Source organism: Manacus candei, unplaced genomic scaffold, assembly GCF_025592945.1.
Source record: "Manacus candei isolate 608988 ecotype Guabito, Panama unplaced genomic scaffold, ASM2559294v1 h1tg000209l, whole genome shotgun sequence".
Classification (NCBI taxonomy): Eukaryota; Metazoa; Chordata; class Aves; order Passeriformes; family Pipridae; genus Manacus; species Manacus candei.
Genome location: NW_026138257.1, coordinates 99,410 through 112,328, shown reverse-complemented (window position 1 = coordinate 112,328; position 12,919 = coordinate 99,410). Strand labels below are relative to the sequence as shown.

The 12,919-nt window shown below is 58.3% G+C and overlaps 1 protein-coding gene across 1 annotated transcript; it reads left to right on the top strand.

Annotated features, from left to right (window-relative positions):
* The first annotated feature begins 4,595 nt into the window (after positions 1-4,595).
* ST8SIA3 (ST8 alpha-N-acetyl-neuraminide alpha-2,8-sialyltransferase 3) lies at positions 4,596-10,937 on the top strand. The gene is made up of 4 exons (XM_051774610.1): positions 4,596-4,840; positions 5,344-5,466; positions 7,078-7,635; positions 7,817-10,937. Exons 1-4 carry the CDS (start codon positions 4,662-4,664, stop codon positions 8,097-8,099), a joined length of 1,143 nt encoding a protein of 380 aa, XP_051630570.1. The 5' UTR covers positions 4,596-4,661; the 3' UTR covers positions 8,100-10,937.
* Positions 10,938-12,919: the final 1,982 nt, after the last annotated feature.

The window sequence follows — 12,919 nt, the reverse complement described above, 5'->3', positions numbered from 1 at the left end:
TGATACATTACACAAAGAGCTCGTTAGCCAGGGCTGGAAAATAAAATTACAGTCAGTGAGGAAATAATTCCGTGATTTAGAGGTTAAGGAGGGGAGGCTGAAGGACAGACGGCGACAGAGCTGAGCCCTGCCAGGGAGGGGGCTTGGCATCACCATGGGTCAAAAAGGAGCTTCCCAATCCAGTATCCAACCCCCAGAGCATCAGCAGGGACCAGAGGGCCTCTCCTTGAATCCAGTTCCAGCCTTCCCCAGAAACTGCCCATGGAATGACTGTTTCTGGTGGCTGTTTCAATAAACGGGTGTTGTTTATTGTTGCTGTTGAAAGTTCCACCTTTGCTTGGGAAAGAGAACGTTTTAGCAGCAAAGAAGGCTCCGACAATCAGCGCCGGGAGGAATAATCCAACTGCCTTGGCCAAGGAGGGCGAGGGCCCTCCGAGGAGGTCAAAGCACAATTAGAACTTTAATTAATGCAATTGGTGGAGCCTCCACCAGCAGCAGCGGCGTGTTTTCCCTGGGAGTCTCTCACACTCTCCTGGACTCCCCTCACTCCCCCAAATGCATCCATTTATCCCAGAGGTGCAACTTTTGGGCTCTTTGCTGAACATCTGCTGTTCAGACATGCTGTCTGCAGCTAATATTGCATCCTGGCCTCCTCCCCGTTCCTAAATTATGCATCGCTCCTTCTCAGCAGCGCGTGGGTTTTACGGGGGGTTAATTATTTTCCATCCCCTTAATTAAGGGGCTGGGTTCCGCTCCCTTCCCCTGCCTGGCGGATCCACTGGCCTGGAGCAGGATGCCCCTGTGGGCACCAGCAGTGCTCTGCCACCACACCAGCAGGTCCTGGGTGTCCTGGCTCTGCTTTTGGGGATCGAAGAGGCTGCAGAAGTTTGCAGCGAGGCTCCAAGTCACTTCTCCTCCCTGTGGTCCCTGTCCCCGCGTTCCTGCCCAGCAGGCAGCCCCCCGAACTCGGGGGCTGTTTGCTTGCGGGGCTCGAACACCGAGGGGAGGAAGAGGATTGAAACCATCCCGGAGCCCCGTGCTGGCACCGAAAGGGCTGATCCCAACTCTTCCTGCCTGGTTGGCGTTTCCTGACAGCCGCCTATTAAAGTGGGCCCGGGCTGCCGTGCCGGGGAGGCTCCGATAAGTGGATCCACATGCAATATTCATGGCTGGCTTCAGAATAGTTACAGATCCATCACGCTTGGCAGCGGGGACGGCGCGCTCCTAATGCGGGGCTTAAGCACCTTTTTGAGCCGGAGCCCTGAGGAGGGACGAGCCGGGGGGCTGGCACGGTCCCCACCGGTGGCATGGCCCCACTCCTGCCTTTAAAGCCCCCTGCCCACCTCCGGGGAAGCCCTGGAAAGCCTTTTGTGGGACCTGTGGCTGTGGGGTGTCCCCAGGCACCCCATGACCCAAGGCTGGAGCGACTGGATAAGACCCCTCAGCGCAGGGGAGCCCGGCCTGAGCTTAATTCCCTCACTCCAGGACAGGTTTGTTTACCAGCTTCTGGCCAGCACCACCCTGCAGCTCCAAACCCGGCCTCATCCCCCGGGATTAATTTTTACACAATCATTCCGGAGTCTGTGATAATCACTCCATAAAAAAAAATGAAGAGATTTGGGATTTTTCTTTTTTTCCAGCATGGAGGATTAGGCCTAAAGACGAGTAATCTGCGGCAGGCTCAGCTGCGGGCACACCACTAATCGCTCCCAACTCTTCCCAGCTTCAGCCTTTTCATCAGGATTTTCCACCCGCTCGTCCTTGCTGAGGCCGGGCGGGCAGACACATCCCGAGGGATCCGTGTGCCAGCCCACGGGGAGCTGGTGACCTCCCCATTCCAGAGGTGGCTGTCTCTGTGTTCCCTGAGTCCCCGGGAACCTCTGGCCTTGCTGGCCTTGCCAAGCCCAGCTTAACTAACCCTAGAGCTGCACTTGGAGCAGCAGCGGTTCCTCCCCGTGGACACCCCAGGGCTATTCCCGTTGTTTTCCGCTTGGGGTTTAATTCCCGTACATTCCTGGCGGGGCTCAGCCGGCTCCTGGAGCTGCCAGAAGAGTGAGGGCTCCGGGGCCGAGAGCAAAAACACGGCACGTTTTCCATCCCGTTGTGGCCAGCAAGCGTTTCCCCAAATATAATTAAAATAAGTACATCTCTGGGACCGGGCTGAGGACGCGGTGCCAGGGGTTTTAAAACAAAATAACGTAAGCACTTAGAAAAGGGCTCGAGCAGACTTTGGGTACTTATGCTCCAAATAATTGTCCCAGGAAACCCGATTCAGCAGCCACCCGGGCTGAAAGCACTTAGGCACAGCGGGCAGGCGTTCAACAAAGCATTTAGAGCCCCCGGCGCTGCCTCAGCAGGAACCTCGGGGCTCCGGGCGGGAGTGACTCAGGCAAACCGCGGGGCCGGCGGCTCACAGGGACCGGGGCCCGCCCGGATCCCGCCTGGATCCCGCCCGGCTCCTGTGGCTGTAAGGTTTGGGGTGCAGGGGGGTCAGCAGTGTTCCCCGAGCTGCAGGTGCTCCCTCCTCACCGCCTTCCCCCAGGAATGTGTCTGCGGTCGCTGCAAACCAGCAGCCTCGGCTGCTCCCGGGAATAAATTCGGGGATCTCCACACCCCAGCAGGCTGCCAAGCACCTGGTTTTAAGGGGACTTGAAAACCACTCGGATGAAGACCCCAAACAGCAGCTTCAAAGGAGGCAGGGACACGGCAGAGAGAGCCTGGCAAAGGTGGATTTCAGCAGGGGCAAACCTTCCAAGCACAACTCTCCCATCCCATTTCCCTAAGCCGAAAAGAGGGAACCTTTCCTAAGTGATTCCTTCAACGCTCCTGGTTTCTTTTCTGTGGTGTGGCCGTGCCTCTCCTCACCAAAACGGGGTGCCCAGCCCAGCAGCTCCTCCTGAGCTCCCCCCAGCCCCTCACCGAGGCGAGGTGGCCCCGGGCAGGGCCCTACCTGGGCCTGGCGCTCCCGCCCAGCCTCCGGCGAGCCGAGCTGGGTGTCAATTAGGGGAAAATCAATGGAGATGCTGCTCAGGACTCCTTCTCACCATTCAGCACGGATGAGATCCTTCACTTTCTAGCACTGATTCATTTACTTTCAGCCTCTCCAGGGGCTCCTGACATATTGCTATCTGGGAGGAATGTGAAGCGAGAACTGCCTTTGTTTCCACCGCAACTTGTTGGCTGCGGGGGCCGGGGGGCTGGGCTCGGGAGGGAGGCTGAGGCACACGGCAGGGTTGGAACATTTCTCACCAACACACCTTCCCGAGGTGCTCCCAAACCTCATTTGCGTGGGCGGGAGAAGGGGAGAAAGGGGTCCAAAGCTGGGGCCGGAGTGGCAGAGACCTCCTTCCTGAGCTGTGCCCGGGAGCAGTGCTGCTCCTCCCCTTGGACAGCTTGGACGGGGCTCAAAGCCACCTGGGCTGCTGGAAGGTGTCCCTGCCCGCGGCAGGGGAGTGGGACTGAGTGGTCTTTCCCAGCCCAGCAGCTGGAAGCTCTCCCAGTGCCAGCAGAGGTGTGTGACACCAGGGCTGCACAGTCTCACTCTAGGGTTTATTCCCAGCCCCAGGACACACAGTCAGAAACTACAGCTGTTATATCCTCCATTCCCAGCCTTTCCTCTCCCTCCACCAAAGCTACAGGCATCCCACAGGAGCGGGATACAGACCTGGGGCCATGCTCGGGTCGAACTCCCACTGCAGGCTGGAGAAGCACCGCTGTGACACAAACCCCAGCCCTGCAAGCTGCTCGTGTTCCTGCTCTTCAAAGGGAGCCTGCTGCATGGAGAGCGTGTAGGATATAGCCCAGAGCAAGGACGGGGCTACAAAGACAAGATTTATTATTTATAAGGCACTTCAGTGAACTCGGGGCCGGGAGGCAGAGCGGGCTGGGGGGGGGCAAAGCTTTGTGAGGGAAAAATGGAGTTGGAAATGGAATGGAGAGCAGTGCAGCACGCAGAAGTCATGTTCATGAGGGACATTCCTCGGCTCAGAAGTCAGGCTCTCTTGGAGTTCGTGTGGAATTTGCTGTGTGATTTAGGGGCCGGTTTAATGAACCTGGCCCCGGACACCGGGCTTTTAAAGAACGAGGGTCTGCCGAGCCAGCACTGGTTCTGCACTGCCCAGCACGGGGTCCTGCAGCCCTGCATGTGCCATGGTGTCACAGGGAAATGTGTCACAGGGGGCTGGGGACATCGAGCACCCACCCGGACCCAGTCACAGTGTCCCCAGCAGCCCGGGCTCCCCATGGCTGAGCCCTACACACATCCAGAGGGTCTGGGGGGTCCCTGCGGCACTCGGGCTGCCAGTCTGAGCCTCCCCCGGCCACCCCAGCCTTTTGGGGGATCGCTGCAGAGCCCCCAGGGCAGCGGGCAGGGTGCTCTGGGCACACCGGGGGTGTCGGGGTGGGCACACTCGGGGCCCCCCGGGGCTGGCGGTGCGTTCTCGGCGGCTGCGGGGGGGCCGTGCCGGGGCCGGGGGCGGGCGGGGGGAGGCTCGGCGGCGCCGCCGGGGCCGGGGCTGCCTCTCCCGGCTGCCATTTCAGCGCTCCATCCCTCCATTTTCCCTCGGAGCGCGGCGGTGCCGGCCCGGCCCCGGCCCCGCCGCCGCCCCCCATGTAGCGCCGCGGCCGCCCCGCACCCGCCCAGCCGCGGGGCCGCCTCCGGCATGCGGAGCTGCAAGATGGTGCGGGTGGCCAGCGTGCTGGGGCTCGTCATGCTCAGCGTCGCGCTGCTCATCCTCTCCCTCATCAGCTACGTCTCGCTCAAGAAGGACAACATCTTCGGGGCGCCCCGCGCCGCCGGCCCCGCCGGGCCCCGCATGTACATGTTCCACGCGGGATTCAGGTGAGCGCGGCCCGGGATGCTCGGGATGCTCGGCATGCCCGGCTGGGCCGGGCAGGGGGGCCGGGATGGCGGCCCCCGGTCCCCCCGGCAGCGGGGATGCGGCTCCGGCCGCGCCCTGCCCGGCCCGGGGAGCGGGAGGGACGGCGGGAGCGGGGATGGAGCGCCGGGCGTGGGATCCGCAGCGCCGGGATGCTGAGGGCCGGGAGGGCTCCGGCACCGCGGGCTGGGGGCGCGGAACGCCCGGGGCGAGTGGGAACGGGTCGGTAGAGCCCGGCAGGGCCCGGTCCGGGCACAGGCGGGCGGGGAGCGGCGGGCGCTGTCCGCGGTGCTGATGGCGGCGGCGGCGGGGGCGGGCCGGGCACGGCGGGTCCCGGGCGGCGGGTCCGTGTGCGTGTGTCTGTGCCCGGCTGTGTGTCCGTGTGTCGCGGGGGTGTCCCCGCCCGTGCCCGCGGGGGTGTCCCCGCCCGCCGTGCGTGGGTCGGTGCCCGTGCGCCCTTCCCCAGGTCCCAGTTCGCGCTGAAGTTCCTGGACCCCTCCTTCGTGCCCATCACCAACTCCCTGAGCCAGGAGCTGCAGGAGAAGCCCTCCAGGTGGGCCTTCAACCGGAGCGCCTTCGCCCAGCAGAGGTGAGCGAGCCCCCGGGCCCGGGCCGGGCTGTCCCCTGCCCCCGGGATTTCAGGGAATGCGCTCAGGGACTGCTCAGCCCTCTGAGCTCCGAGGGGTTTGCCGGCGGCGAGAGACAAAGGCTGAATCAGAGCGCTTCCCCAGACGGTTGCAGCTGCCCCGGCAGGCTCGATTATTTCGGAGCAGGACACCGGGCTGCAGCACACCCGGTATCGTGCCGGGACGCGACCCAGTTTCCTGGGGCGCGATTTAAAGTGTCATTCCTCCGGGAGAAGCGGCCGGGGGCTCGAACTGGAAGCACCCAGGGCTGGAACAGCCATGGAGTGCCACGTTCATGGAGGCCAAAACACGCCCAGGGAAAGTTCCCAGCTGCCGGCAGCTCTGAGCAAGTGCAGTGCTGCTCCTGCCTCCGGCTCCGCTCCGGCGGCGGGGGCGGGCACACGGCTTTGGGCGCTCTATCTATTTGCTGATTACACAGATTAAACTTTTCTGGAGATGAAAATAGAGCCATTTAGCCATTTCAGAGAGCTACTGCCATCCTGGACTGTCATTTTGTCCTGACAAACGCCCGCTGCTTCGGGGGCCGCCTCACAACTCACAGTTCACACATCCCACCCCAGGAGCTGGAATCCAGGCCCCTCAGCTCTGCAGCCAGGCAGGATGGGGCTGCTGCACCCCTCGGGGCAGGGGTTGGGCTCCTCTCCTCCCTTCAGGCGACTCTCCAGGCGCAGCAGGACAAATTATTCCCTTCCAGTGCCACCATATGCTGCCCTCTGCCCTCCGGAGGGGAGGTGGCACTCTGCCCGTGCCACCTTTTCCCTGGGACATCCCGGACTGTGTGACAGTGGCCATTCCTGGCACCACCAGCTCCATAAGCCTGTCCCTGTGCCGCCCCCCGATGATTTTAGCTGATGCCTCAGGAGCTGCCTTTGCACTTGTCCGGCAGCCAGAGCCCGTAATTAGGGCACCCAGTGGGACTCCATTAATGCTCAGACATTGGAGGATGAGAGCGGGAGGAAAGGTTGTTTGTTTTCCATAAACACGAGCAAATAAAGTGGTATTGGGTTTCTAATTTTATGCCCTGCGAGGGAAATTCCCGAGCAGGGTTGGTTTTGTTTGCTTTGTAAGTCTCCCTAATAACCTTTGTAAAGCTGCCGGTGGATGAGACATTAAGGAACTACATTTGCATAGATGGAGACAGAGGCTGCCGCTTGGTTTTGTGATTCAAAGCTTGTTAATGAGGACATAAAGACAGAGATATTTATAAATTGGCTCCTGTTAATTCAGCTGGATATCCGGGGTGCACCCACAGAGCCCCAGCAGAAACCTGCCCACCATGTCCCAGCACAAACAGGACAATGTCACACACTCCCCACACCAGGGTGTACCACGAGCTGTACCCTTGACTTACACAGACAGCCCAATGTTTTAATCCCGACACAATTCCAAGAGGCACAGACACAGCCTCAGTTGGTGCCAGTCAGAAGCAGAGCCCGAGGTGAGGAGCCAGCTCCCCAATTCCCAGTTATTTATATTAATCTAAAAGCCATTGCCACAGCAAAAAGAAAGGGCTGTAAGTCCGTGTTTTCTGCTCTTTTGCTCTTTTCCCTTAGGCAGGAAATCCTTCAGCACGTCGACGTCATCAAGAACTTCTCCCTGACCAAGAGCAGCGTCCGCATCGGGCAGCTGATGCACTACGACTATTCCAGCCACAAGTACGTCTTCTCCATCAGCAATAACTTCAGGTCCCTGCTTCCCGACGTGTCTCCCATCCTGAACAAGCACTACAACATCTGTGCCGTGGTGGGGAACAGCGGGATCCTGACCGGGAGCCAGTGCGGGCAGGAGATCGATAAATCGGATTTCGTCTTTCGCTGCAACTTCGCCCCGACCGAGGCTTTCCAAAAAGACGTGGGGAGGAAGACCAACCTCACCACCTTCAACCCCAGCATCCTGGAGAAGTATTACAACAACCTCCTGACCATTCAGGACCGCAACAACTTCTTCTTGAGCTTGAAAAAGCTCGACGGGGCCATCCTTTGGATCCCCGCCTTCTTCTTCCACACGTCGGCGACGGTCACGAGAACGCTGGTCGACTTCTTCGTGGAGCACAGAGGGCAGCTGAAGGTCCAGCTGGCTTGGCCAGGGAATATCATGCAGCACGTGAACAGGTGGGTGGGCTTGCCTCGCGTTTGCCTTCACAAAATACAACTTGTACAATCGTTCCCATGTTTCTTTTTCCCTGACGTGGCAGGCACAGTCTGACACTGCTCGTTCTGAGAGCGATGGCAGCTTTGTCGTTGCTTCAGCACATCCTTTGGTCATTTCTGTGACACCCCTTCCTCTCCCCAGGTACTGGCGGAACAAGCACCTGTCCCCCAAGCGGCTGAGCACGGGGATCCTCATGTACACCCTGGCCTCTGCCATCTGCGAGGAGATCCACCTGTACGGCTTCTGGCCCTTCGGCTTCGACCCCAACACGCGGGAGGACCTCCCGTACCACTACTACGACAAGAAGGGGACCAAGTTCACCACCAAGTGGCAGGAGTCCCACCAGCTGCCCGCCGAGTTCCAGCTGCTCTACAGGATGCACGGCGAAGGACTGGCCAAGCTCACCCTGTCGCACTGTGCCTAAGGACCTACAGCTCCAAGTGCCAAATGATCGCCTGAAAAAGTGCCCAAATCCAGAATTTAAACCTTCTCCAGACAGAAGTCTGAAAAGGAAAAGGAAACAAACCCGCCCTAAAAACCTTTTCCGTGATGTAAAGATGCTTTTCAGCCCCTGCCCCTCCGGGGGTCTCAGCTTGTTTAGCGGCGCAGCAGCTTTTTATCGCGTTCCGTGGGTGCGGTTTGTGCAGCAGCAAAGTGGAGATGTCTTGCATTCCTAGAGAAGCCGCTCAGTATGTTTTAAGAGCTCTTCATGTTTTAGCCTCCCACTAAAAATCCCTCCGTTTTATTGTTCCTTCCCCGTTAGGACTAGATTTTAAGAGGTTTTGCTTCTTTTGTCTCTGTTGCTCTCGATAGCTCGGTGTCGCCGTGGCGCTGGGAATCCCAGTGCATCCTCACGAGCCAGTTCCAGAGTTCCACCGCCCGGGTATTTTCCTATTTCCTGAACTTTACATTTTTTAAAGAATAACAACAAGAAGAAGAAGGAGGTCACGACACGGTTCGTACCTCAGCTAGGTGTTTATATCGCTCTTGGAATACTTCGGGGTTTTAATTCCATTTGGGACACATCCCGGTCCAGACTAGAGAGGCTGAAGCAAGTTCATTCCCATCTGGTCATTTGTTTTAAAGCTAAGAGATTTCCCCATTTACATCTCTGTCTCCCCACTCAAACAACTGAAATAGTGGCCCCACTTCCCGGTCACGGGAGGAAATCAGGCTGGTTGGAGACAGGACAAACCTGAGGGTCACTGAGGGCTGGGAAATGTGGGCCATTATGCCTTGGTTTAAAGAATCCTGGGAAATAACCAGGTTCCTTGTTACAGCAAGTATTTAAACATTTTTTTCCTATTCTGTGTGAGAACTGACCACACACTGACAAAGGGATGCAAAATCCCATTTGAACCATACTTTAAAGTGGCACGTGCTATTTTTCCTCAGCCTCTTTACCTCCAAGCAGCTGCAGGAGGTGAGGAAGGAGGTCTCTGGCACAACCCCCAAGCCAAGCAGCCCCGAGCATCTCCTGGTGCCCATCGTGGCACCGCAGCCCCACCGCCCCCAGAGCCAGCCCCGTTCTCCCCTGCCTCCCTTCCTCGTTGGAATTATCCCACATTTCCCAGATTTGCTGGGCCAGAGGCTGTTTTGGCTCAGCTCCTGGTGGATATTCTCACCTCTCACCGGTGCTGTCATCACCTGTGAGGGCCTGAACCTGCCAGGGGCTCGTGCTTATTAATGCCAGATATTTTTATCCAGGGGCACTTCATCCATTGCCTGCAGGGAGCGATCATTTCTAATCAGCAAATTAAAGGAATGTGAACTGCCATTGTTATATCGGAAGGAAAGCAGGGCCTGATGTGCTCCGTGCAGTTTTTGGAGCCTGAAAGAGGGACAGTGCCCGGAACTTTCCAGAGGAGGAAGCACAAACCCCGCCGCAAATATTGGGAGAGGGGAGCGCAGGAGAACATTATCGACAGAGCTCCACATTACAGCATTGATTTCCGAGCCGAACTCCCCGTCGACGGCGCAGCCCCCGCGGAACATTCCGGAATCATTGATCCGAGCGGGGCTCCCGCCCCGCGGTCGATGGCGCAGCACAGCCCAAAGTAAATTGCTTCTCCCTATCAATATTTTTTTTTTTTTTTGAGGTGTGGAAAACCACCTCCAAAGGTGCAGCTTTCGTCGGGGGATCCGCTGGGATCCGAGGGAGGGCCGAGGACGGAGGGGATGGAGAGGACAGTGCCTCTCTGCAGCAGAAATGCCTTTCCACTGATAAACCAGTCCCTTATTGCTTATTTGATTGTTGTTCAGAAGGGGCCTCCCTGCTCAGGACGGCCAGCAGCACCTCGGCTGGGCTCTTCCTTCCTTCTATCCAGCCCCAAATGTTCCTGCACGAGTCCCTGATGGCTCAGGGAGAACCCTCCCTCTCATGTCTGGACGAGCCAAGAGAGCTGATGCAGCAGGATCAATAGCTGTAAGTACAGGACATTTCAGGTTCCCAAATCCAGAGGAATCCTCCCGTCTGGCTCCTTCCATGGGCACACAGACCCTGTCCAGGGGCAGCCACATCCTGCTGCAGCCCCTCCGCCAAAGGGAGGGGGGCCAAGGACCCCCCTCAGGGGGTGCTGGGGGTGTACATAGGATTGGAAATGCGTGTTCCCTTTCTCCTTTCATACATCCTGGGGGGGGATTTTCGTTGCTTGCATCTCCTCAGAGGAGGCTCACGAAAACAGGCGTTTGGGCTGCCGGGTTTGCTCGTGGAGGGAACCAAAAAACAAGTGTTTGTGGCACAGAACTGACTGTGAACATGAAAAAGCAGGTCTTCTGTGAATGAATGTGTCTCCATTCCAATGGCTCTACAGTTCAGCAATGCCTGAGGGAGTTGTTTTCGATAAAAAAATAGAAATATTTAAGAAAAAAAAAAGAAAAAAAAAAGAAAAAAAAAAAGAAAAAAATGCCATAATTGTAATAAAGGTTCCATAATTAATGGCCATACTAAAAGCATTGTTTATTTTGAAATGGCTGATGTTCACAAGGGGCCAGGGCGCGTCTCAGGTGAGCGGTGGGAAGGACACTGGTGTCCAGCCTCCCACCCCTGGAGAGCCTCGAGAGCAGGGCTGGGGGCACTGGGACCTGGCCAGGGGTGTGTCCAGCCCCAGGGCTGCACGGCACAGCCTGCCCTGGCTCCTCTCGTGGCAGTGAGCCCCCGGTGTGCCCCCGCGGTGTGATGTGCCTGCAGCGTTGACTCATGTGCCATAACCCCATATTGAATGCGTTGGTTTTAAATAAAATGGTTTCTTGTGCATTGAGAGTCCGTAAAACTCCACCGCGTCCGCTTCTTCCTTCTCGTGGTGTCCCCAGCTGCTCCCAGCCACCGGCAGATTTGGCTGGAAAACTTCCCCAAAGGGGTTGCCAAAGGTGTTGCTGAATGTTCCCCACATTCCATCCTGCAGCACAGCAAGCAGGGTGTGATGGATCACGTTCTGCACTCCCCTGGAATATGTGGAGATACAAAACCTGGGAATCTGGGCACGGCTCAGCTCTGGGGGTTTGCTCATTCACAGGAATTACATTCCCAAGAACCTCTTAGAACCCACTCCTGGTACTTGGCCGCTTCCCAGGGGACTGGCCACTTGCTCCAGCACTGTGAGGTGTCCTCAGTGATTCCCAGCAGGAATTCTGCCGTGGGTTTTCAGGAGTTCACAGGAACTCCCAGTGATACAAGTGCCTCAGGCTGGCAGGGGCCTCTGCCTGTGACAGCTCCTCTGCCTGTGCTCCCTGTGTGCTTCCCATCACTGATATCCCGGATATTTATCCTTGGGATGAGCCTGGCAGAGGGGCAGGTGCCAGGGTTTGTGTTTGAGGGACAGGGAGCAGTCCCTCCAACCCCACCACTCCACGGACACCCCAAAGCTGCCCCTCGGGGGGGAGCGAGGGCACCCGGCCAGAGCGCAGGCTGCAGGCAGGGAGAGGGAGGAAAGCCAACAAAGCAATTCCCTCCTCCCTCCCCCGGGAGCACCGGGAAAGCCTCCGGCGAGGGTAGCCGTGTGGGCAGCTGGGAGCTCTCCAGCCCTGCTCCTGCTGCCCACAGCAGCTGGGGCACGGCCTGCCAGGGTGCCCAGGGACAGCCAGCCCCCTCCTGCAGGGCCCTGCCAGGATGGAGCCGCCAGGCTGGGCACAGCCAAACCACGTGCAGATATTGATACGCCCTCGGCGTGATTCCCGGGGAGATTTTGCCGTCGGGAATTGGGCAACTACCGTGTGTAATAAAACATCTTCAGGGAACGCAGCCACTAGGTGCAGGTTTGGAATGAAAAGGTCGAAGTCAGGCCTGATGAATGTGTTGGAGAAGAAGGCAAGGCAAGACAAGGAAAGGAAAGGGGGAAAGAGGGGATAAAGGGAGGAAAACAGAGGAAAAGGGAGGACACGACACCAGCACAGATTCCCGTTGGGGTCTGCCCACCCACCCCCTCCAGCCTGCCCACCCTGGCACCTCCACCCCCCGAGGGCCACACTCGCCTCTCTCTCCCCAAATCAACTGCAACTTTTGCCTTCCTTTAGGAAGGACAAAAAGATTTCACGCATAACTTGCCCTGAACAAAGGCACCTCACGCCAGGGCTTTCGGTTCCTTCTGCCTTTCTTTTTCCTTCTCCACCGCAGGCTGACAGCGGCAGGAGTAGCTGGGGTGGGGAGAGCTTCCCTTTAGACCCGCCTGGTTAGTGCCAGCTTGGAAAAGCAGCTTGGAAAACCCCGTGAGCTCCAGAGACACACAGCGACGGCAGCGTGGAGGGAAACGGATCCAATCTGTAGGGAACGGGGTGCTGACACACGTAACCTGTTTGCAAGGACATTCCAGTCCCCCTGGAGAGTGGCCTGGTAACTGATGGCCCTAAAGGTGACATTTCTCCCTGTTTCCCCCTCCCATTTTGTTGCCGGAAAGACCCAGTGGAGGTGGGACCTTCACGAAGGCAGAGATGGTTATCGGGGCTGAGATAAGGATGACACAAAACACAAGGACACGGCTGCTGCCGCCACTGCCTTACTGATTAAAGGAGTGGGAGAAGCACAGCTGGGAGCAGCTGGATGGCCTGGCACGGCACGACCCAACGTGTCTTGGCACGGGTGTCCTGCTGTGCCAGAGCAGGTCAGTCCCCACTTGCCACTGGTGATGGGGGATCCTGTCCCCATGGGCCCTGTGCCCATCGGGACCCCCGCCCCCTCCTCATCTGCCTGCACAGCTTCCCGCTGCCTGCTTGGCTGCCCTCCTGGCTCCACGGTCCTGCTTCCACAGC